The following is a 24,153-nucleotide window of genomic DNA, read 5'->3' as shown; positions in this document are numbered from 1 at the left end:
TACTTAATCGTTAAGGTAGAATTACTATAATAGCTATACTGCTCGCGACTATGTATTTAACTCGTTTAATATTTATCAATTTTCACTTTTCATGATTACGATTCGAGACATTACCTTCTTTTTTTCTAAATTAGTACATTATTATGTAAGTTATCGTATAGTTTTCAATCAAAGTTAAAGAAATATTTCCTTCCAGTGACTTCCATTGGAAAAAAATACTACATAGATGGTTCTTTCGTAACGTAATAAACATAAGAATTATTATATGTATCTCGTTCTAGCTGCATCGATACATGGTCGCGATCACGAGTAGCCACCTTCCTTTTGTAAACAATTCCAATAACTTTATAGCTTTACACATGTATCGCGTACTCCGCTATAACGAGTACGAGAAATCTTTCGTTTACCGAGTCAAGACACAATGAAGAATTGTGTTACGTGAATCACGTGCCAAATTTTAGGATAAATGAGAATGTATTATACATGCGCTCGCGACATGGGCGATTAAGTAGAATCGCCTTAACTTAAGGACCGTTCATTATCGATAAGAATAATCGAATACAACCCTAGCTGGGCACGATTAAACAGACTTTTCAGCATTACGAAATACATCGATATTTTTCGTTCGCGATTACAATGTCTCTGCATCGGAAATTTACAAGTTCGATCGAATTATTGAACGACCGCTACAAAATGTTCATCTTTCGCTTTGATAACACTCGTTTACAAGCTGTTCATTTGCTCAAACAGGGTTGTACACTGGGTAGTTGGAGAGAATGCTTCTGAATGGAATTCAAATTCATAGGAAAACGTTTTTAAAAGAACCGTTACTTTGCTATCTATGTATACAAAAGAAGAAATGCGCCCGAGAACAATTCAAGACAAGTATTTTCACAGATTCTGTTTTAAAAATGAAATAATTTGTTTGAATATCATTCAGAGGCATTCTTTCCAGGCCCTTGCAATACGTATGGATAAATTCACCACTTCTAGCCCAATGTTATTTAAGGGGGAAGACCACGTTAAGTGTTTCTCAAAATATTTCTTTTCTGATGTGATTTCTGTAGGAAATAAATCGAAAAAATTACCAAATGTACTTGACGACATGCCTAAAGTATTGTCAAAGTTAAAAGGAAGAACAAATATTTGACCACCTAATGTGGTTTCCCCCCTTAATAAACACCCGAAGGAGTGTTAATAATTATTATTGCTAAACTCGAAGGCTTGGAACTATCGAGTATCGAGCCGTTAGTTTCTGTTTCTCTATTTTAATTTCTAATCGTTCTCTGTATTAATGAACTCCTCCGGAGACGGCTTTGCTCTACATATACAGGGTGATCGGAAAAAAAGAAGAAGAAAAACGTCAGAAAATATAGGGGCGTATAGCGTTTACAAAGGTAGATGAAAAGTATTTAACGTGGATCCATACGGTCCATAGTACATAGAGGATTTTACTCTTTTTAACGATTCTTTGTATAATGTACAAATGTTATCGTCGATATTTTCTTAAATTGGACTACACGCTCAATCGACCTCGAGTACGACAACATTTTCGTTGACAGAATGTGTTCCAAAGTGTAAACTATTATTAAAATAAAAATTTCGTACCCCCATCGTTCGTAAGAAAAGAATACGCACTGTGCTAAGGAAAAAGGAACATCTGCTGGGTTGCCACAGAAAGTATCGCACATTTTTCACCCTTGAATCTTAAGCATAACGATATATGACAGTGGCTAGGCACTCTCCCTCCCCCAGGTGGTGATTACTGTAACGAAAAACAATTAATAAAAACGCTCAAAGTGCCGAATAACGAAGACAAGCATATTGTTATTTGTTAGAGATTTATTTACGTAAACCATAGCATTTGGAATCTTTACCTCGTTGGATGATTCGTATAATTTATTATTTATTATTATTCGCCGTTTTGTTAGAAATGTTCAGGGAATAAACAAATATCGCGATATTTATAAAATTTATTTATTCGTCTTATTACATGCTAAAGTAACACGAACCCCGACTGTAACAAATATCGGTCTGGAGTTGAAAGAGCTCTCACATTTTCAACATCTTCGCTTGTGAACGCATCCGATAAAAATAGAATGTTTCGTAAGGATCATTTATATTTTCGGGAAATTGAGAGGATATTACGTCAAATATAAAACTATCAACTTTCTTTGAAGGAAAGTGTCTAAAAATGGGAATCGAATAAAATTGATGCCAACTGTTGGACGTTGTTACAAATTAACGTTCGTATATGTCGTAACGTAAGTGATCTTCGCGTGACATTACCATTATTAATACATAATTAGGGAGTTGCTATTGCTATAAATATTGAATGATCCAACAGTGATCGAAACGTTAAGTCTTGCTTGAAATTCTCTTTAAAGAAAACCGCGTATTGTACGAATAGATATGAAACGTCGATTTATATATGTATGCTCGAAGTAATCTCACTATGATACAGAATACTTGAATATGTAAAAAAAAAGATATCAATGTTTGTTCAGTCTCCAAACTAGTCATTAGAAATGGAAGTAAATACTTGATCGTTTGTAAGGTAGTCCCAGTCTTATCTTAGAATTTCGTATTCTGGTCACAGGATTAGTGTTTTAGTCCAGTGTGGCATTTCTTATACGTTTTAATGTTCCGAGAAAAATTCCTGTACGGTGTACACTTGGTTTAAACTTAAACGATTCCGTCCGTACTAAGTACAAATATACCAATGATTTTATCCGTATTATTATACAAATCCATCGACAGAATCATTTCGACTAACCTTTCGAAGGTACTACCTTCAGGTGACAACGATAAATGCGAAAACACTTTGATAAACGCTGGCTCAAGAAGTTATATATGTATTAATCGCTAGAGTACTAATATAACGCATAACATTCTTATTTATATTAACATATGTATACGCGTACGAAACGCGTAATCTATACATATAAAATCGTAACAGAAATAGTTTTACGCGTTGTAGTCTGTTGCGAAATTCTCTGGACGATACGATCACACACGGTCACCCCTATCTGCCATTCGGAGATGGGTAAAATTTTATTCGACCGATTATCTTTTTTCTGCGACCCGCGGATGTGTTTAATGGATGAGAGCAATGAGGTAATGATTAATTTATGAATACATTGGAATGATACAAAAATATTTTGTTCATCACAGATATTACGCAACAGTACTATGTTTTACCTTAATATTTAATTTACGTAGCATATTTAATAATTGATATCATTGTTCGTTCTATTCGTTCGAGTGTTAGCTTGAAAAGGCAATAATTACAAAAACCGGCTAACCTTGGAAATTTGTGTAATAGAGATTCACTCTCGGTGTATCCTTACACGTTATATATAGTCCAGCAAATTGCCATTTTTTATAATAAATAACAAAAAATATAAAAACAAGAAACAATGTGATGAAATTAAAAAGGACAATGCTACATTTGGAATAAAGGATTCATATATAATTTATACAACACATTATACTGTAAGATCCATTCGATGTCGACGTTCAAGATCCTTTCAAAGTATCCATATAGTTCATTATACGTTTGTAAGTATATCACTTATAAATATGTAACTGTGCTCGTATATGACTAAGTCAAAGTTAAAGCTAACATTCTGTTCCATATTCCGTTGATTATGGCGCTATATTCAAAAGCCACAATAGTATCGTTTTAAACACATCGGCCAACAAGGGGTCGATATGTTCATCGTCTATCTCTCCTTTAAAATGCTTTGGTTTCGGTTCAAATTTTATGCTCGCTAGCCCAAAACTGCTTCAATTTCTTATATGTAGTAATGGCAGTAAGCATATCGATGAAACTTAAGAAAAACTTAGAAAACAGTATGATACAGGTAGGAGGTATTTTTTAGGTTGGCGTGGCACCAAACGAGCATATACTATCTAAATAATATTTTAATCGATACACGTTCAACGTGTCCAACGCGGTCCAGATTCTACGATTTCGGAACATTTACTTCAAACTTCAAACTTTATCGATGTAAAAACCGCAAAAGATTAAAACATTGACATTCCAATGCGCTTTACAATCTCGACAACTTTTATAACAGCTAGTGTTTCATTCTGTGACTATTCAATTCGCGGAAACCTTTCAAACGCATACCGCAAATATCGCACGGAGTACCATGATAAGAATGTACGTGTAGCTTGAACGATTCCTCGGAAATGAACTTAATAGGTTTCGGGCAGTAAGCGCAAATTAGCTGTGGAGACTGTTGACTAATTTTGTGGGTGGTAACATTTTGTCTGATCTGAGCTCCGTCTTGATTAGTTAGCATCTGGCAATCGTTCGATCCAGAATAATCGATTACATTCTGCGAATACATAATAATACACCATTATACGTTATACAACGTAAACGACTCGATGAAAAAATTGAATTGCTTACGCCTGAATCTCTCAAACAATAAGAATTACATCGCGCGATAAGAAAACTACTAAAACGTTTGGTTCATTGGGAAAGTGAAAGAGCGATTCGCGAGAAGGTGATGTTTGAGAAATACTGGCTTAAACCCCGTCCAATATACCTGTGGTTGTTCAATGTACTGGTCATTGTGGACTAGTTGTTGATAAATTTGTTGCTGTTGTTGGTGCAAGTGTCCTTGTAACATCTCTACTGACGGCATAGTCGAGACGGTAGGCGTGGTTTCGTTAATTACGACTACCATTCCGCCGGCCGAGGTATTCTGATAATGAAAGGAGGTAGACATATTTCCTATCGCCGACTGATTAAATTCCATTTGCTCCCTGCGCGTGGGCCCTTGAATACAGTTACTCAGGTCGTTAGGAGCAAGATTAAGATTCTGATGTAGAACAGTCGCGGTGACATGGTTTATTTCCGAATGATTCGGAGTACTCCGTAGAGGTTGTTTGTAATGTTGATCGTTACTCGTCAAACTAACTTCGTTTAGTTTTGGTAAAAATATATTTGAATCTCCTTTCCATTTCGATGTATTTTGACATTGATCGTCGGAGCAGGATATGGTAGATGTTGCTTGTATATTCCATGGATAAGAGATTCCTTCCACGGAGTTTACTGCTGCTCTTGTAGAAGCTTCGTTTCTTTTTTGATTGGAGTAACGCGGTACAACTATTCTTTGGAGAACGTTACAGGGTGGCAAGTTTTTATGATAAGCAGATTGCGATGTTTGCTGGGAAGAATTTGAACACCTCCCTTGATTTGTATTCAATTGCGATTGTAGTCGGTGATTGTTTATTTTTGTAGTGTCAGTACTCGCGAGTTGTTGATTACTGTTTGTAGGTGTGCCGTAATTCCAAGTATTCGAAGACGTCGACGGCCTAGGCGAACTGTTTTGATTAACTGAAACTCGATTCCTAGAAACTTGATGTTTATTATCCTGTTGATTCTGGTTTGTATGAATCAGTACGTGCCGTATCAAGTCATCCGAACACTTGAAAGCATATCTACAAATGTGGCATAAATGCGAGGAATCCGTGTTTCCTATAAGTTCAGCAATATTTTTTACGCGTAACAGACCTTGTTTTGGTTTCACGGAATCATCTGTTTCCGCTGTTATCGGCATCTCTTTGTTTGCGGATGAAATAGTTTGGAAATGATTGCTATTGTTCGTAAGAGCGGATGAAACTTGTACACTGCTTTCAGATATATTTTTATTCAAAGTATCGTTTCGAGGAGTTATAGTATCCTTCGAAGATAAAACGACATTTCGAGTGATCTGGGTTGCTCCATTCGAGAGTTGTGCAGTTGTTACAACGTATCCGGTATTTTCAGAAACTGTACAAGTTTGTACATTGGATGCTGGAATAGATGCGTGATCGCGATCCGCTGTTGATTGTTCCGACAAGTCTATCACCAGTTCATTTTCGGAATCCTCTTCGTTTTCTTCCAATATATTAACTACTCTCTCCCCGTCCCTATTTCTACTCAATTGTGACCAATATTCGTGCGCGTTCTTTTCTATTGCTTGATCGCCCTTGTTTACTCCCTCCTGTGTCAATTTTTCTTTCAGTTTTTCGAGATTCAATTTGTTCAGCTTTGCAATTTTCAAAATATTGTTTGTTTCTGGAGTGAACGTAGATTTCTTCTGATCCGATACCGCGTTATTCTCAGGTTGCACTATTCGAGACATTATGTTATGAGTAATTTCATGGTCGTTCAAGCTCTTTTCACAGTCGAAACCGATATTGCAAAGCTGGCAAATGAAATCACACTTCCGATAATTTACTTTGCAGGATAGTATATCTTCTTTCATTTTAGATCCGTGTACTTTGGCGTGGTCTAAATAAGAAATGACGCTACTGCAATTAGTTTCGCAAAATGTACAAGTGAGGTACGGGCGAGACGTATAATGTCTAAACCAGTGTATCTCAAAGTCGTCCATGCTATCGCTTGCTTCCATACAAACACTGCAAATGAATACAGTTCTGGTAGTTGTAAGAACCATACGCACAACTTGAGGTTTCGAACCAAAATCATGTTTGATTCTCATGTGTCTGTATAACTCGAATTTATCAAAGTAAACGCCCCCGCATAGACTACAAATTAAACGTATCGGGTACTTCTGCGTGATAACATAAGGCTGTACAGTTGTATTTGTTGTTCTGTTAGGTTCGTTACACGTCAGTTTATGTGCTTTTAAATACTCTTCGGTAAGAAAAGGCAGCCTGCAATTACTACAGATATTTTCTGCTATTTGAATGAACGTATCTGTAAATCTGCTCGAACCACATTCATTCTGTTTGTATTCTCCGTTTGATTTTATATGTATCACACAAGTTTTTGGAAACGATTGTTCGCTAGATACCCAAAACGGTTCCTTAACATGTTTCGACCAATGAGCATAAAAAAGTGATCCGATACCAATGAACATAACTTTACAGATGTTACAACGAAAGTCCATTGTACACATTTGTTTAAAACGATAGTGTGCTTTTAGATGTTCGTGCAAATCTTCGGCCGAACTGCACAACATACCGCAACTGGCACAGAATAAATATGGAGATCGACTGCTGTCCAAACGATTCTGATTACAAGCTGCGTATTCGAAAAGACGATAATGAGTCTCGAAACATTCCATGGTTCGAAATAATACTCTGCAAACGTGACAGAGAAGAATTATCTCGATCTGCAAATAACTTAAACTGGTTTCCGATTTGTTATGACATTGGCATACAGTAAATTTTTTCCTAATATGACCAACTTTATTTATCTTCTCTTTCTCCGACTTATTTTGTACAGGAAACGGTTGAACCGTTTTACATTCACTTCCATCCAAGACGATCGACTTGCTCGCTTCTAGTTTGCTGGTTACTGTTTCTTTTGCGACAGTTCTAGTCTGAAAATCTTCCATTATCGAACCATTATGCGTTCGTATAACTGACGATTCCGAACAATTTCTATCCTTTTCGTTAGATACTTTCGACGATTTTTCACCATCATCGATCCTATTGTTCGTTACGTTCTTTGCTTCGATCAATTTTAATTCACTCAACTTTTTCTCATTACTCTCTTTGTTCATTTTTTCCAGTTTTTCCTTTTCAATTCTATACGCTTCTTGTAGCTCATTTTCTGTATGCATGTAGATGTGATCTGCCAATTCAGTTTTCGATGAAAACACTTGTAAACACATAGTACATTCGTTTGTGAACTTTGAACTTTTAATTTTTCTGGATACGTTGTTTTTCATTCTATTTTCACACTGGCCTTTTATTTTTACATCCTTTTTCGGAGATACCTTTTGCTGCAGTGACTTCTTTTTTTTCTCGTTTTTACTAGACGTCGGTGCGGGATCGACAAGTATTTCTTCATTCGAAGACTGCGGCAAATTTGTTTCTTTTTGTTTTAAACAAAGAGATTTTGTTTGTTGTTTTACAGCTGCTGAAGTATTTTCGACTGTAGGCAATTTTGGTAAAATAAATGAAAGGGTCGTCTGTCCTTGCGTATGTTTGGATAGATGTTGTTGCAGAATAGAATATTCTCCAAAACTACTATCGCAAACGATGCATTTATAGGCAACAGAGGATTTGTTTCCCTTATTACTATCTTCCTTATCTACAGATTTTTTATATTTTGTCGGAGAAGTTATAGTGGAATTATAAATTGTAAACATGTTACTCGAACCACTAGAAGGCGACGTGGTTTCAAATGTATGTTTTCTAGAAATAAAACTTTCATCTTGAAAACTACTGGGTTTGGCAACGGAACGCGTACATTTCTTAGTATCCACAGCTTTCGAAAGTCTAGCTTTCCTAAGTAGTTTTTCGAACTTCTCATTAGAAAACAATGAGTTCAGTTTTTTTCCTTTTGAAAGTGGAATTAATACCTTGTTAGCAGATTTAGTAGAACATTTATTTGATGTGTCTTTCGACTTAATTTTATTAACAGTATCTTTAATTATAGAAGAAGATGTAGGACCTTTAGTGGAAGCTTTGTCTGAAATAGATGAATTCGCACGAGTTTCAGGAATTAATTCCTGCTCCAAATTGCCGCGTGCTATCTCTTCGTCTCTTCTTTCGGAACAATCATTTCGAAAGCCTGTTCCAAATATGGAAATATTTGGATTTTCTAAACTTCTATCCTGCTGCATTTTTACCGTTTTGCTCAAACACGGAGACATACTTGAAACAGGCTTTACGATACTCGCTAATTTCTCATTTACATTTCGACGATCTACGATACATTTTACACTGCTTGCATCCGTCCGAAATTCCGTGCTAGAAATTGGTACAGATGTACTCTTTTCAGTTCCACTCAACTTATCTGCTTGTTCGATTTCAACAATAGACTCGTTTATCGTATCAAGTAATGGAAGTTCAGTTGTATGGACAGAAGTAACTTTCTGTAAAGTCTTTGCATATTTTTCTATTAAATGCTCCATTTCCCTGGCTGAGTATGTATTATTAGACGAGCCATTTATAGAATCAAATTTTATTAAGCTGACCCTTAATTCTTTAAATAATTTGTATTTTCGTATTAAATCTTTATCCGAAGTAAGCAGTTCAGGCTTTTGGTTTTGACTTTTATTATTTTCCAGTGATGATTCTTCGACATTTGTAGAATTGTTTTTTTTCGACTTTGGACAAATATTATCTTCTAGTGTATTTACAGGATTTAATTCTAAAGGCACATAGTTGGAAGCACAACCTTCTTTATTTATTTCAATCGTGTTGCCGTACTCAATTTTTTCAAATACATCGTTAAATTCATTAGCAGAAAGCAAACGTAGTTCGTCGCAAACATTTGCCGATATTTTAATCATATATCCTCTTTCAGCAGTACTTGTCGCTAAGTCGGGATATGAATCGTCTCTCTTGATCTTTATCAAAGTTTCTGGTTCCTGTTTTAATGAATCTAGTCTTAATCTCTTTGTTTCTTCTGAAATTATTTGACAGAAATCACTATTCGCGCCGTCGTTAGTAAAAGTATCGTTACGTCTTCGTTTCAATGTCTGCCTATTATTAATGTTGCATAATGTATTGCTATTGTTGCAAGTATGCTGACCGGGTTGTATATTTTCATTCGTACCACTTATGCTTTCAGTTGTAGAACTATCATTTCTGTCCGTATGTAATGCCAATGAGTGAAAAGTTAACGCAGATATTTTGGGTGTTATTAATTTTTTCTCTTGTCTGCTCCTAGTTTTTCTGTTTTCTGCTGTCAGTCCATTTATTTTATCTTCTTTATTAGGACTTACTTTGGCCAGTGATTGTGCTATTTTATTAATCATATCATCTATTCTATGCAATTTTATGTATGGTTGTTTGATATTTCTTAATACATTTTTTGTATGCGACTTACGATTCTTAGTCATCCGTTTTTTACGAACAACCACAATTTGTGTCTGAACATGGTCTTCTATACCACATGGATCGGATGTCCGACTTTGTTTTGTTTTTTTTCTTGCATGCATAATATGCGATTTTTTCCTGGATAACTTAAATCTCTTTTTCCTTTTTTTTTTACGTTCAGCTCGAGTTTTACTCAATTTCTTTATGGGTTGGCCTTTTCCATCTAATGTGGGTAATTTTGTAAGACTTACAGAAACTGGCTTGCAAAATACTTTACACAATTCTTCTACATTATTATTTTCATTTAGTAAATCGATCCTATTAATATTAGTATTATCGGATTCTTTTCTTCGAACGTAAGGTTTAGTTTCCAACATGGTTTTAGTTATTTCAGAAGGATCTAAGATCTGCTTTTGTGACACCGATGACATAGCAACTTTACTCTTGTAGCAGCTACGTGTATCAAATATTTCTTCATCGGAATCCATAACTAACAATTCATTGAAATCTCTCATAACTGTTAAATATAACCATATTGTTAATTGCCATGTGTTTGTATCGTATTTACCAATAAAAATTGTACACAAGTATGAAATAAGTTAGGAAAATTTTAATTTAAACAAAAATTAAAAGCTGAATTATAAAATGTAATATCCCACAACGAGCAAAGACAAATTCTACCGTGTTAAACTATACGAATTTTTGATTTATATTACATTACTGTAACGTATTGTAATTTAAAGAAAATGTAGTCTGTTATAAAACAAAATTAATAACATACTTACATCACAGCAAAGTTACAAATTTGAAGTTGGAGTACACGGAGAAGATACGTGGTACGATTCATTCTATGTTCATGTAACAATACTACTTGCTACAATGTACATAATGCCTCACAATTATGCTTTACATTAGCATACTTTTACTAATATTCTAACAAATATATTAATTTTTAACCTTCACAAACAGTATATTCACGAGGTATATACGCACGCAATGAATCGAGTTATGCATCACTTACAAGTATATAAGTGACATCTTTCGAATTGTAAGTTGAACGATCAGCGAAAATGAATTCGTTTCGTAAACTAAACAAATCCCCTTCTCCTTTACGATAAAATGCTATCTAAATGATCTAAAGCACAGAATTACAAACTTATGTAGAGATGGTAGAGACTCTCGAATTAGTGTTACGAAATAACGTCTATGTTGGTTAGGCAATAGGCACGGACATAGTATGGTCCGTGAGGTTAGGTGGCGTTCCGCCATTTTGCAGCTAGTGTCGCAAAATTCAAATTGAAAATCATACAGTATTAAAGGCTGCCTACACAGAATGTGTTTGAACTTTTATTTACAAATCTTATCGTTTATTTGATTTGATTTGATTGTTCTGTACGGAAGAATTTGAAAGAGTAACGAACGAAGATCTAATTCAACAGCATTTTTTCCCAATACAAATGGTACCAGGGCAGGAGACGTTCGTGCATCCAGTTCGTTCCGAAAAAAGATTCTTCTGGATCATGAATTCGGGGCGAACAGGAATGATGTCGTCGAAACCTTTGCGTCGTGCTTTATCAATGTCGAATTCCCTCTCCTCGACGTCCATGTACGGTATTTTCGGCGGATAATTCGGGGGAATCACCTCCGCGGGAAATCCGTCTCTTTTAGACAATTCTCTACAAACAAACGCAAGTCCAGCTATGTTTACTGGTCTAGGAGGTGTGTCTAATTCGCTTGTCTCGAACACCTTGTCGGGTAGACAGAATCTCGTACTGGCCTCCGCTGCTCTTCTTTCGTCCTCGTCTTCGTAGGGCACTTTTGTACACAAAAACTCGTTGAACGATCCACTATTCTTAAAAAGCATTTTCTGTCCCACGATAGAGAAAGAATTGGTCGTGTAGGTACCGAAGCACGTTAACCGTAACGATATGGCTATGTAGCCAGATGGATGGTTCTCCTCGTCCACGAGACCGAATGTATTGTTCACTTGGTACGCTCTGGGTAGATGATAAATGTCGTTGCTCGCCATCATTACGTGATCACAGAGACAACCAGACATCGGGATCTTTGAATTTCCCAGGGGATCCTTTATCACCTCCTCGGGACATATGTGGATCTCCTTGATCCTATACACGTCCAATAATAATGGTTTCGACCGCAAACTCTCTACCAGTTCGCCAGGATTCCTTACGAAGATGTACAATTTCCCGGCGTTGAAATACACATTACGAAAGCCTGCTTCTCGCGTCATTTCCTTATCTCTCTCAGATTTTGTTAATAAGAAATTAGTTTGAAAGATTCGAAACAATGGCATGTCTGCGAATTGCATATCGACGCCTAGAGCCGACGGGTCGACCCTGGCCAATTTCTCAGCGTACAAACTGACATAGTCTACGAACACTTCCAGGGTATATAGTTTCTCGTCCTTTAACGAGACGCATTCTCTCCGATATGTATCCATGTCGGTGAAATGATTTTGTTTGGTGTTCAAGAAAGCGACGATGCGAACGTTGGTTAACGAGACAGTTTGAAAGTACTTGTAATTTTGAATACTGGGCTGGTTTAAAAGATCGATTTGTTTGTGAAAACAATTGAATTCGTTTGGCGGTGATTCTCTCGATAAAGGGTATCTTATTTGCCCATGCTCTTTATATATATGCATATATAATTTTCATGAATAACACAAACTGTTTATGAAACAATACTTATACTTTCTCGTTCGTACTTTGTCTTTTTAATCAACGAGTGGTATGTCTTAGCGCAAAGAAATATTACATTATATTTGTGATACTTGAATTATCTTCTAATACTAATATATTAAAATATAGTTCGATGCATATGTTCGGGGACACATTTAGTCCTTCGTGTCGTACATATTACGCTTCACTTTTGATTGAATATACTTATACGTACATATATTCTTATTCGTTCCTACTGATGACATATTACAGGTTACACATGGCAGTGAAAAGCTAGAAATAATCAGTCGTTTACATTTACAATTATTCGTTATATGTTATTATAATCTATATTAATAAATTTCAATTAAAAAACAAAACATGTTACACAGATAAAATTGTAAATGTAAAGAATGAGAATGAGCGGGCTTAAAGCGCGATTGTAGTATATTTACATAAATATAATAGAGTGAAATTTATGTTAAATTTCTTCTGAATTCGACAATTTTGTACAGTTAGTCTAACTTCATACTTAAAAGCGACCAACATCCTCAGAGTGTATATTTTGCAAATAAAAATTAGTTAATGTATGTAATTATCCCATTCTCTATTCGTTTTCGACGGAGTAGAGCTAAATATATTCTTCATATTTTCTTTCCAATCGGATAGACGAAACTCATCTTGAGTCAAATTCTGATCCCACGAAGCTTTTTGTTTCACCGGTGTCGTGTTGTAGCTATCGTTAATGTTCGTCGTACTGCTCATACTGTACGTTTGATAACCAGTATCTTGTACACAATTAGAAACACTGTATTGATCAGAAATACCTAAAGTCGCATTGGTTTGTTGCAATATGCAACTTTCATTTGTATAGATCTTACAAGAATCAGTCGATTGTTTAAACGCGTTAGAGGTGTTAAGTTGTTTAACATTAAACTCGGAAGCTTCTGTTTTGGGATAGCGTTCGGAATGAGTTGAACTTTTGGAAACAATTTTGGGCTCTGCGATGCTGCTGACTTGAATGCACGTTGAATTAGTATCGAAACATACGAAATCGTCCATTTTCTTTTCCGTCGTCGGTATGTTTACTTTGTCAAGGGGTTCGTCTAAAAATTGCAATGCATAATTATTACTAAAACGATATCTTTCAGGTATATCTTAGTAAGCATACTAATATTGGTAATTACCTAGAGAATGATCGTTAAAATACCCTTTATGAAACAAAATAGATTGATGCTCGTCGATACTCATTTCTGTAGTAAAATCTAATCGAGTAACTGGACGTAATTTTGATCTGATATTTTCACCGGAGACGTTATGTGGCGTACCGTGTATAGGAGATATACTAGGAGATGATAAATTCCCTGCGGTAATTTGCGATGTAGCGTGTTTGTCATATGTAGTTTCTAAATGCTATAGAACAAAATTTTATAAATTTTTAATATCCATACGCGTAACGTTAAAGTTACGAATAAATAAGACTTCTATTTACCTTCATCGGAAGTCCGTCGACTAACATCCCACTTTGCGGAGGGCTAGAACACAATAAAGATCCACTCATTTGTATAGGTGACAGATAAACAGAAGCTTCTTCTTCGTTTCCCATGCAGTCGTCGTTATTAAAAAACAATTTTCGTCTTAATGAATTGTTGCTCGAGTTAGCGTCGTCGCTTTCAGCGTTTTGTTCCTAGAAATGAAACACAGGAGGCTTAGTAACAAAGACAGAATCGCGTTTCATCGAATTCGTATATACATTTTTTATTTACTTGTGTAAATGTAAAATATGGTTTTAAAGCTTCTGCGACATGTGGCGGCAATTCTGGCGGCAAGGATAATACTGTTTGACTCCAACCTGAAAAGAAATAAAAATTAGAGAGTGTAAAATGTATTTATTAATCTTTATAATAATACCATCTTTTTTTGTTTTTGAAGATTCCAAATGCAAACTATTAGAGGCTCTCTTGGGAGTATCTTCTTTTGCTTTTATTCTACTGTCCTTCCTTTTCATTTCCCATGGGCTAGGAATAATCTGATTTTCTTTGAAGAATTGATCTATGGCTGCTTGAGCTTTTATCTCTGTTTCTGGATCCATGCAGTGTATTTGTTGCATAGGAAATTCTTCTATTTTTGCTGGCTGTATCAGTGCAAGCTCATCCACGCTCCATGCAAAATCAGGAGATTGTTGGGATGGAGTAGAAGTCTACGTATTACATTAAGGATTGTACAAGTTATTTAGAAATTAATTAAAAATAAAATAAAATTAATAAAATTATATGAACTTATGTTATTGTAAGAAATGAAAATGGTATTTCAAAAACTTACCTTACTAAATACAGTTGGACTAATCACAGATAAATGCAGTCTATTAGTTAAATCCGTTTCAAATGGATTTCTTGCTATAAATTTTGTCAAACCAGACGGTGGAGTAATATGGTTTGGAAGTACAGTGAAGTAACTCATGTTACTTTGATACTGTGCATGCCTCAAATTTGTTTCGCAATGCTTCACAGGAGTCTTATATAACACAGGACTTTTTATTGATAAGCTATCACAATTATTTTCATTTTTTATCGGCGTAGTCCATTTCAATTGATCCATTCCAATATAACTATACTAATCATATTATATATATATTGACTTTTATACTACAAGTATGTTTATTTCTCCAAAACGTATAAACAGTACCTCTATTCGTTTACAACCACACTTAGAAATTGTTTAAAGTACTTACTTTCACTGTCGCCGATTTTTCAACCTTTCTTCGTAACTCGTTCTTTCAACTTTCGATTATTACCGTGTAAAAATAATGATAATAGTTAATAGATTCCTTTGATCAGGCTGTCAGTCTTACGTTGCACTCTACCCTTTTACGATATAATAATTATATTGCCATTACTCGTCAATTTGTTTACAAATTTGAATTATTTTGAACCAACGAACTATAGTCACGTGACTTACGTCGTTGATTACACGTTAACGAATGAATAGATTAGCTGCATCAGAAAAGCCACCGCTCACTAAGCCGCTCTATGAGCGGGTTTTACTACAGTAGCGCCATCGATGGCAAAACGTCCAAGTTTGTAATGAAAATAGCTTCCACTGTCGCCGTTAGATGGCGCACTAACTAAAGAATTGATAATTATTCTTAAATTAAATAACTATTCATATAGATGGTAAATTTGACATATTTAGCAATATATTGTAGTGTTATAAAGCAAAGAATCGTATTTTCCCTAACTATTTTCCCTAAGAACTTGGGTGCGTTGCCACGATTTGATTTTGTACATTGTTGCATTGTACATGGCGCATACTATAGCTTAAGGTATTCTTATATTTATATTTATTTCATTCGAATGAAAACGTGTGTACTTTTTCATATGAATTTTGAATTAAACGTATAATCTCGAGGTTTATATTAGGCAATACGAACTAACTACGCATGATTTTATCTGAATAAAAACAATATTTTGTGATATAGAAAATAAATTTCAGGTTAATTTTTTGCTTTAATGAATACTAATTTGTTATATATAGAGTTATAGTAGAAGGAAATGAATTGTCCATTGATATCAGGAAGGTTGTCACGATAATTACCGAAGTTCTAGTTTTATAAACCAGAAATAATTGATTTTATATTATTGTTATATTTCTATGTGTCGTTTCAGCGGCAATGCGTTTGACAGGTTGGCGATATGCTGTATTTGTAGGATGTTTTTTTGGGCTTGTGGGAACGCAATGCTATTTCACAATGATAAGTCCTATGCTTAATCCAGAAAAATACAGTGTGTACAATGTTTTTTTTTAATTATCAGTCCTCTTTTTTTTATTATGGATTATGATTAACTTAATTATTTTAGGAATAATGCGAGAAGAAGCGAATAACATCGCGGAAAGAAGAAGGCAAACGTAAAAGAAAATGTACTGTATTATTAATGTTGGTAGTAAAAAGGGATGCTAAGACATTTATTGTATAAAATAAACGTTTATATCCCTATATAATACAATTGGACCACTAGTTTTTGAAAGGGCATAAGTCACTAAAAATATGTGCGTATAAAATGGATTAAAGAATATTTAGAGCATTAAGTTAGAAAATCAATAAACATAATGACGCACTCTTTTTACAGTTATTAATCTAATTACATCGCTGTATAAATGTTTGTTGCAAGAAGTTTCTTATTTGGCATGACTAGAAACTTTCCTACAGGCATACAAACTTATAATATATGTTAGAAATTGTCATGATCGCAAACATCGAGGAAGATATCGAATGCCTCACGATTACAATTTCCATCAGCTGTGAAAACATATTTATGAAACGTCCCGTCCATACAAATAGCTGTAAGAAGACAGGAAATATAGGAATAAAATAAATAACGTATTTATGAATATTTCATGTTAATATAATACTAGATTTTATTGTATAATAAATACCTATAACAGAATTCCTTGTGCCAAATGCACACATGCATGCACATTCTGGTGGTACTGTAAAAGTTGCCAATGCCCATTGACTTTCAACATAATTTCCCAAAAATCCCATTTTTGAGAACCTGTAAAGATATTAAGTTTTTTAATTTAATAACAAAAATGACAATCTTATAAATGCCTCTTGTGATAAATACAAATTTTAGTTCTATTTACGTACGTAGATCTGCGATTCAATTGCGTGTCTTTCAATGCAAATATATGTACCGTTCCTTTGTCGCTGGAAGCGCATAAAAATTCCGAATCTCTGCTGAATGTAATACTGAAACATATACTGCGTAAAACTTGTATGTTTTAAAAAAACACATGCATAGAATGTTTTTCTAGTATGTATTTATGTTCTTTTTTTTTTATTCACCAGTAAAGTGTAGCAGAGTCCGCACCTCTCCTCAATTCCACTAGAAGGTGTCTACGTATACTGTCCCACACTCTAACTAAAGTACCCTGTGTGGAAGCAGTTGCAATCATAGTTCCACTGCTGTTAACTGCGAGACAAGCCAATGCACCCTAATAGTATTATTTGTAAATATAAAATACTAATAGAAAAAATTGATAATACTGTTTTCATTTTCTCTGCATAAAATATACATACCTGATGTGCCGCAAGAGTTGCAGGAGTGCTAGAACTTCCAGCCTCTGTAGCACCAAGATCAACCAATTGTACGCTGCCCTGTTTACGGCCAGGGAAAACGAGGAGCTGTTTTTGCGCGCTAGCTAAAGTAGCAACTTCAATCAATCCTTTTGGATTATCTCTTGTTTCTAAAGTTAACAATCTTCTTGTCGGCATAGGAAATGAAAAGACGTGCACCTCGTGTTGAAGTGCCACTATCAATCTGTTTTATAAAATCATTCCTAACTAGGTAAATGTATTATTTATGTTTGCTGAGCAAAAAGTGTGGTTTCATTAATAAACTTACTTGTCTCTGCGCAATCTGACAGCTTTAATATGACTGGTAAACGTAACTTCCATTACAAATTTTTTAGACAGATCATCATAGATAAGTACTGTATTTTCTGCAAACTTTGGTCTCGTACCACCGCCTACTATAGCAATAATGTTTGTTCTCCAAAGCATTTCTGCAATGGCTATACTACCCATTACGTCGTTCTCAAAATGTGCTTTTTCAACTAATGGTTCTACATTGTATACTCTAAGACCAGATTCCATACAACATGTAAAGCATCCTAAAAAAATAAAAATTAAATATGTATGTCAGCTCAAAATAGTATTGTCACGAACAAGATTAATATTCATAATGTTGAATTTGCACATTTTTATATTATATTTTATCAATTTGCTAAAATAAAATAAATAAATAGATCGCCAACCACTTCGATTTTAACCTAAAAACGTTTAAACAACGTAGAAACAGTATCAATTTTGAGAACAGTAAAGTCAAATGCGTCATAATTATTTAAATCTCGAGTAATTAAAATCATAAACAATAGTTACCTTGATCCTGATTAAATTGTAAATTAAGAATATGATTTTCTCCAGCCATTTGATTTTACATTAAGTCGAACAAGTAAATGATTCTCTTTCAAGGTATTTCCTAATTCCTTTTATACTAACTATAATACGGATGTTTGTTTACATTCTCGTTTCACAATCACCTGTAACGCCTGTAACGCAATGTTTAGTAGATTATTCTTTACGAGGTTAACAAAGATAAGGCCGATTTTCATTATTAAAGGAAGACTTTATGTAAACAAAAACACATGAATATCAGTGATGGGCAAAACCCTAGGCTTCGAATAAATCTGAAGTTTGCCAATATGTTTGTCTCGTTTCTTCTGTTGAACATTTTCCAAAGAAGGAAACGAGAGAAACACATCGGGAAACTTCAAATTTATTCGAAGTCTAGGGTTTTGCCCATCACTGATGAATATGACAGAACATGAGAGGTTTCATTGGTATATATAATGAAATTATATTTCTTGTAGTTTTTTGTCCTATAAAGGTTTTTTCATAACATTGTGTGAAAATCATAACAGTTTTCAAATAAAAATAAAAATTCCTAGCAGGAGATTCTTCGTCTTTAAATTCGTATTGTTGGTGGTACTGATTGTTCTAATATCCTGCATTGCAGGTTCCATAGTGTGTAGGGGCCTGTGTTAACAAAATTCTGTCAAAAAAATGTCAGTGATGGTAAGTCTGAATATAAAACTGACAATTGATCCCGTTTTATCCTTCGTGTTGTGGATTCGTGGTAATAAATACGTGAAAAAGCTAATTCAGAAAATAGTTAAATATAACTTATTTCTGACCTCCCCCTCCTTACTTCAACTTTCATCAATACTTTTTGACTGTAGATGTTGCATGCTTTAGGTGAATATTACTCGATCGTTAATTACTAAAATTTAATTATTCGCAGAGGATGAAAGCAGCAAGGTGTCCCACTGATGAACTCAGTATCTCAAATTGTGCTATTATCAATGGAGATGACTTCCCAGATGATGTCAGGTACAGATAGTTATCTTGATATTATTTCATTGATTGAATACCTATAATAAGATCTAAAGATTAGAAGACCATATATGCAACAGAGGTTTCAGAGACTCTTTTAACTAATTAAATGGAAACTTCATTCAATTTTTATTTCTTTAATAACAGAGCTGTACTAAAATTAACTATGCAATGTTAAATGTATATAATGTTGTACAATGAACAATGTATGTATGCATGTATGTGGTTTGTTGTGTGTCCCCAAGGGGTTTACATGTCTTCCATTTCCATCTCCCAACCTTGTATAATACATTTTCTTTTTACAACATTTCTTAAATCTATCCTTATTCTAACCTTATTAACTTCTCCCGTGCCTCTGTCCTTCTTTTCTGTCTATCTTCTTCCCTGCCATTTTTTTCACCTCTTTCTCTTCTCTGTCTCTCTCCCTATTCTGCTTCTTCCAATTCTTCTTCTTCTTCTTCATCCCTTCTGCTTCCTTCTATCTTCATCTCCATACTTATCCTCTGATGAACAGTTTATGTTTAATATATAAAAAATAATACAAGAGTATTAAGAATAACAAATATTAATGTACTAGATTATTTTAAATACGAGTTGTATTTTTTAGGCACATCGAAGTTACCACTGTACCGAATCATCATTTTGTTTTTACTGTAAAAAGACACCATGATGTGCCCAGGGGAACTGTGGGTTTTAGTTTACCTCAACGAAAATGGGCTACCCTTTCCCTTAATCAGGACATTGAAGTTAGACCTTATCACTTTAATCCTACTTCAAGCACAGAGTGTTTATGCACTATTGTACTGGAAGCTGACTTTTTACAAAAGAAATCGTGCGTACAATATTTCTTTATCTTCGTATTTATAGCAATACTTATCAAAAATAATTCATAATGGAATCTATTTTAGAACTACTTTGGAACCATACAATACAGACGAAATGGCGAAAGATTTCTTATTGCAATTTTCGGGACAGGCATTCACCGTGGGTCAGCAGTTGGTGTTTCAGTTTAAAGATAAGAAAATGCTTGGTCTTGTGGTTAAGAGTTTGGAAGCCGCCGATCTTTCTGCTATAAGTTCTGGGCAAACCACGGCGCCTAAAAAGACCCAAATGGGACGATGTTTGGGCGACACTGTGATACAGTTTGAGAAAGCTGAGAATTCTAGTTTGAATCTCGTTGGTAAAGCGAAAGGAAAGGTCGTTCGTCAGTCGATTATCAATCCCGATTGGGACTTCCAGAAAATGGGAATCGGTGGACTGGATAAAGAATTTAGCGCTATTTTTCGAAGAGCATTCGCATCCCGTGTCTTCCCACCAGAGATCGTTACTCAATTGGGTTGCAAACACGTGAAAGGAATTTTACTTTATGGTCCGCCAGGTACAGGTAAAACGCTGATGGCACGACAGATAGGGACTATGTTGAATGCCAGAGAGCCTAAAATCGTCAATGGTCCTCAGATTTTGGATAAATATGTTGGAGAAAGCGAAGCTAATATTAGAAGGTTATTTGCTGAAGCTGAAGACGAGGAGAAAAGGGTACAAAAATATATTTATTCTTCATTGAATATTTAATTCGAATATTATTGTCATAAGTAAAACTTGCTTTACAGCTTGGCCCGAACAGTGGATTGCATATAATCATATTTGATGAGATCGATGCTATTTGTAAATCCCGAGGTAGCGTTGCTGGAAATACAGGAGTACACGATACTGTTGTGAATCAATTGCTCGCAAAGATCGATGGCGTGGAACAATTAAATAATATTCTTGTTATTGGTATGACTAACAGAAGAGATATGATCGACGAAGCACTGTTACGACCTGGCAGATTAGAGGTATTTTTTTTAATAATTCCCAACTGAATATAAATTTAAAAAATATGTTCGAAAGCTACTCTAACAAAATTCGTATATTTAAAGGTACAAATGGAGATCAGTTTGCCAGACGAGCATGGTAGATTACAAATCCTTAATATTCATACATCCAGAATGAGAGATTATAAGAAAATAGCGCCTGATGTTGATTTGAAGGAATTAGCTATAAAGACTAAAAATTTCAGTGGCGCGGAATTAGAAGGTTTAGTTAGAGCTGCCCAAAGTACTGCTATGAATAGATTGATCAAAGCCTCTAGCAAGGTAGAGGTGGATCCTGCTGCGATGGAGAAGCTTATGGTTTCTAGAACTGATTTCCTTCATGCTTTAGACAATGATGTTAAACCTGTAAGTAATTTTATAATGATTCAAGTAGTATCGATCGTTATACTTCAATTATTCTATAATCTATTACGTATTCTAGGCATTTGGTACAAGCGCAGAAGCTTTGGATCATCTTCTTACGCGAGGAATTATTAATTGGGGAAAACCAGTGACAGAAATTTTGTCCGATGGTAATCTGTATATCCAAGAGGCTCGTTCTACCGAAGGTTCTGGTCTTGTGTCGGTTCTTATAGAAGGACCGCCAAATAGTGGAAAAACGGCTCTTGCTGCTCAAATAGCTAAAAATTCCGATTTTCCATTTGTCAAAGTCTGCACGCCAGAGGATATGGTCGGTTTCACCGAGCCTGCGAAATGTCTTTCTATCCGAAAGGTAACGTAAAAGTTATTAAATAAAATTTCTGTCGTTCTTTACAATCGATAAAATTAGCAGATATTAAACGAAGGAAATAACAAGTAAAATGTTTGTTTAACGTTCTAATTTTTTAGATATTCGACGATGCATATCGCTCGCAACTTAGTTGCATTTTAGTTGATAATATCGAGCGTTTGTTAGATTACGGTCCAATTGGACCGCGATATTCTAACTTGACCTTGCAAGCGCTTTTAGTTCTATTGAAAAAACAGCCACCGCGTGGTCGCAAATTATTGATACTTTGCACTACGAGTCGCAGGTAAAACTTTTATCTTCGCTAAAATAATTATATAACATTACAGTGATTCGTATAATAATAGTAATATATTTTGTATAGACAAGTTCTAGATGACATGGAAATGTTATCAGCATTTAGTACAACTCTTCATGTACCCAACTTGTCGACTCCTGATCATCTCTTGAGCGTTTTGGAGGAAGTAGATCTCTTTACTAAAAACGAAATGGCATCTCTGCATGCGAAACTTCAAGGAAAACGGTAAGTTCTAAATTATGGAGTAAAAAAATATTGATTTTACAAAAATGTATCGACTTTAAATACATAACCTTTGTATTTTCTTTTACAGGGTATTTATTGGTATAAAAAAGTTGCTATGTCTAATAGATATGGCACGTCAAGTGGAAGCGAACTACAGAGTTCCGAAATTCCTTTCGAAATTAGAAGAAGAGGGTGGACTAGAATAATAAGTGTTTAATTCGAAATTGTAATTGTTTATGTAGAAATGGATTAGGTGTCGTTTACTAAATAACAATACGTAGTGCATAATTAATTGACCCATATGCATTTAAATCCACGTTAAATTAAACGTAAATGAGTTGAAAAACATCAGATAAAGTTATTGTTATAAACTATATACGTTTCGTAGAAAGAGACAAGCATTTGAATTACTTATAAATATTATAATATATATTTTGTAATATTTTGCTTAGAAAAATTACATTTATTTATTTATTTTTTCTAACTAATTTTAGAAAATGATTTAGAAATATCAAAGCAATACAGTATTTATATTTTTTTACTTATGCAGTCATTTATGTATACTATGAATAGCTTGAAACTTTCAAAGAAATTTTATAATTTAAAAACAATTGTATGACAAGTGTACAGTCAAAATGTAAAAAAGAAAAGATATAATAGTCGACAAATTTTTGTTATAAGATAAAATTAAATATTTACAAGGCATTTTCTCGTGAAATATATTTTAGATTATTGTTCTATTATGAAAATTTTGAAAGGGTCAGTATATTTAATGTACTGGCAATACGTACATGTAAAATAGGTATTATGCGTTTCTTGTCTGTATAAATACGAAACTTATTTCCATATGTTACGGAAAAGTGCTCCTTTCAATTTTAACGTATTATTATTCGTTACAGTGAGATAGACTTGTCCTATATTAATAATAAAATCTTTTTAGTGTTCGTTACAATAGTAAACACATTAATCAGAAAAAATTACATTATACATATTGTACATTTTTATTTTTATGCCCTCATTTGGATGTAATCTATATAGATATAACTATTTACCGTATGTCTATTACTATTTCAAAAGTTTATTGCAGTTCTTGTTGTAAATGTATGTATGTATGTACTTAGTTATCTGATGTTTGTTAATAGCTATGTGGTTAATACCTTTTAGAGGTATTTTTGTAGAGAATTATTGTGAAATCATTCCAAATATATAATGTATACAAATATTTACTTTATTATTAACATTTCAGTGAGAATTGTAAAGAAATGTAATATCATTTGTTCTTTGAAGAAAGATGAAATTTAATGTTTTTATTTGAAATAAATCGACATACGAATCTGTATGTAACCAACATATTATGCATAAGTACATTTGGGTAATGTTTAATTATAACTCGTTCTATAGCAATTATTTATGTATTATGTTAAACAGATTAAAAATTCGTTAATATTTATGTTAAATTAAATTGTCCACAAGGGAAGTTGTATATCACATTATAGATTTACTATTGCGCTTGATAAATGATGTAACTCAAAACATCTCTCTGTATTTATGACCAATATTTATGTATTAATATACTGCAATAATAAAATTATATC

At 34.2% G+C, this 24,153-nt stretch overlaps 4 protein-coding genes across 7 annotated transcripts; 1 reads left to right on the top strand and 3 right to left on the bottom strand.

The window, feature by feature from the left end:
- Positions 1 to 1,961: 1,961 nt before the first annotated feature.
- Positions 1,962 to 12,365, bottom strand: LOC128872929 (uncharacterized). 2 transcript variants are annotated; one of them, XM_054116119.1, is made up of 4 exons: positions 10,587 to 12,365; positions 4,560 to 10,318; positions 4,074 to 4,346; positions 1,962 to 4,031 (listed from the first exon to the last, which is right to left on the bottom strand). In XM_054116119.1, the coding sequence occupies exons 2-3, from the start codon at positions 10,314 to 10,316 to the stop codon at positions 4,083 to 4,085; spliced, it is 6,021 nt and encodes a 2,006-aa protein (XP_053972094.1). In that variant the 5' UTR covers positions 10,317 to 10,318; positions 10,587 to 12,365; the 3' UTR covers positions 1,962 to 4,031; positions 4,074 to 4,082. The 2 variants fall into 2 exon arrangements, with proteins under 2 accessions (XP_053972094.1, XP_053972092.1); XM_054116117.1 differs by having other exon boundaries at positions 1,962 to 4,346.
- Positions 12,366 to 12,806: 441 nt separating this feature from the next.
- LOC128872931 (protein aurora borealis) lies at positions 12,807 to 15,445 on the bottom strand. Of its 2 annotated transcripts, none has more exons than XM_054116121.1 (7): positions 15,211 to 15,445; positions 14,802 to 15,092; positions 14,391 to 14,679; positions 14,246 to 14,331; positions 13,972 to 14,166; positions 13,667 to 13,892; positions 12,807 to 13,585 (listed from the first exon to the last, which is right to left on the bottom strand). In XM_054116121.1, the coding sequence occupies exons 2-7, from the start codon at positions 15,075 to 15,077 to the stop codon at positions 13,062 to 13,064; spliced, it is 1,596 nt and encodes a 531-aa protein (XP_053972096.1). In that variant the 5' UTR covers positions 15,078 to 15,092; positions 15,211 to 15,445; the 3' UTR covers positions 12,807 to 13,061. The 2 variants fall into 2 exon arrangements, with proteins under 2 accessions (XP_053972096.1, XP_053972097.1); XM_054116122.1 differs by having other exon boundaries at positions 14,802 to 15,087.
- A 944-nt stretch (positions 15,446 to 16,389) lies between these two features.
- Positions 16,390 to 18,637, bottom strand: LOC128884786 (WD repeat domain phosphoinositide-interacting protein 4-like). 2 transcript variants are annotated; one of them, XM_054138414.1, is made up of 7 exons: positions 18,421 to 18,637; positions 17,885 to 18,152; positions 17,560 to 17,800; positions 17,326 to 17,474; positions 17,128 to 17,241; positions 16,914 to 17,032; positions 16,390 to 16,818 (listed from the first exon to the last, which is right to left on the bottom strand). In XM_054138414.1, exons 1-7 carry the CDS (start codon positions 18,467 to 18,469, stop codon positions 16,709 to 16,711), a joined length of 1,050 nt encoding a protein of 349 aa, XP_053994389.1. In that variant the 5' UTR covers positions 18,470 to 18,637; the 3' UTR covers positions 16,390 to 16,708. The 2 variants fall into 2 exon arrangements, with proteins under 2 accessions (XP_053994389.1, XP_053994390.1); XM_054138415.1 differs by having other exon boundaries at positions 16,391 to 16,818; positions 17,128 to 17,229; positions 18,421 to 18,635.
- A 377-nt stretch (positions 18,638 to 19,014) lies between these two features.
- Positions 19,015 to 23,697, top strand: LOC128885239 (vesicle-fusing ATPase 1-like). The gene is made up of 10 exons (XM_054139180.1): positions 19,015 to 19,116; positions 19,343 to 19,431; positions 20,042 to 20,266; positions 20,343 to 20,970; positions 21,045 to 21,269; positions 21,354 to 21,653; positions 21,730 to 22,020; positions 22,137 to 22,321; positions 22,400 to 22,558; positions 22,647 to 23,697. Exons 1-10 carry the CDS (start codon positions 19,105 to 19,107, stop codon positions 22,762 to 22,764), a joined length of 2,232 nt encoding a protein of 743 aa, XP_053995155.1. The 5' UTR covers positions 19,015 to 19,104; the 3' UTR covers positions 22,765 to 23,697.
- Positions 23,698 to 24,153: the final 456 nt, after the last annotated feature.

The sequence above is a fragment of the Hylaeus volcanicus genome, chromosome 2 (assembly GCF_026283585.1).
Source record: "Hylaeus volcanicus isolate JK05 chromosome 2, UHH_iyHylVolc1.0_haploid, whole genome shotgun sequence".
NCBI classification, from domain to species: Eukaryota; Metazoa; Arthropoda; class Insecta; order Hymenoptera; family Colletidae; genus Hylaeus; species Hylaeus volcanicus.
Note: the sequence above shows the minus strand (reverse complement) of the source record. Positions and strands in the feature narration are given on the sequence as shown.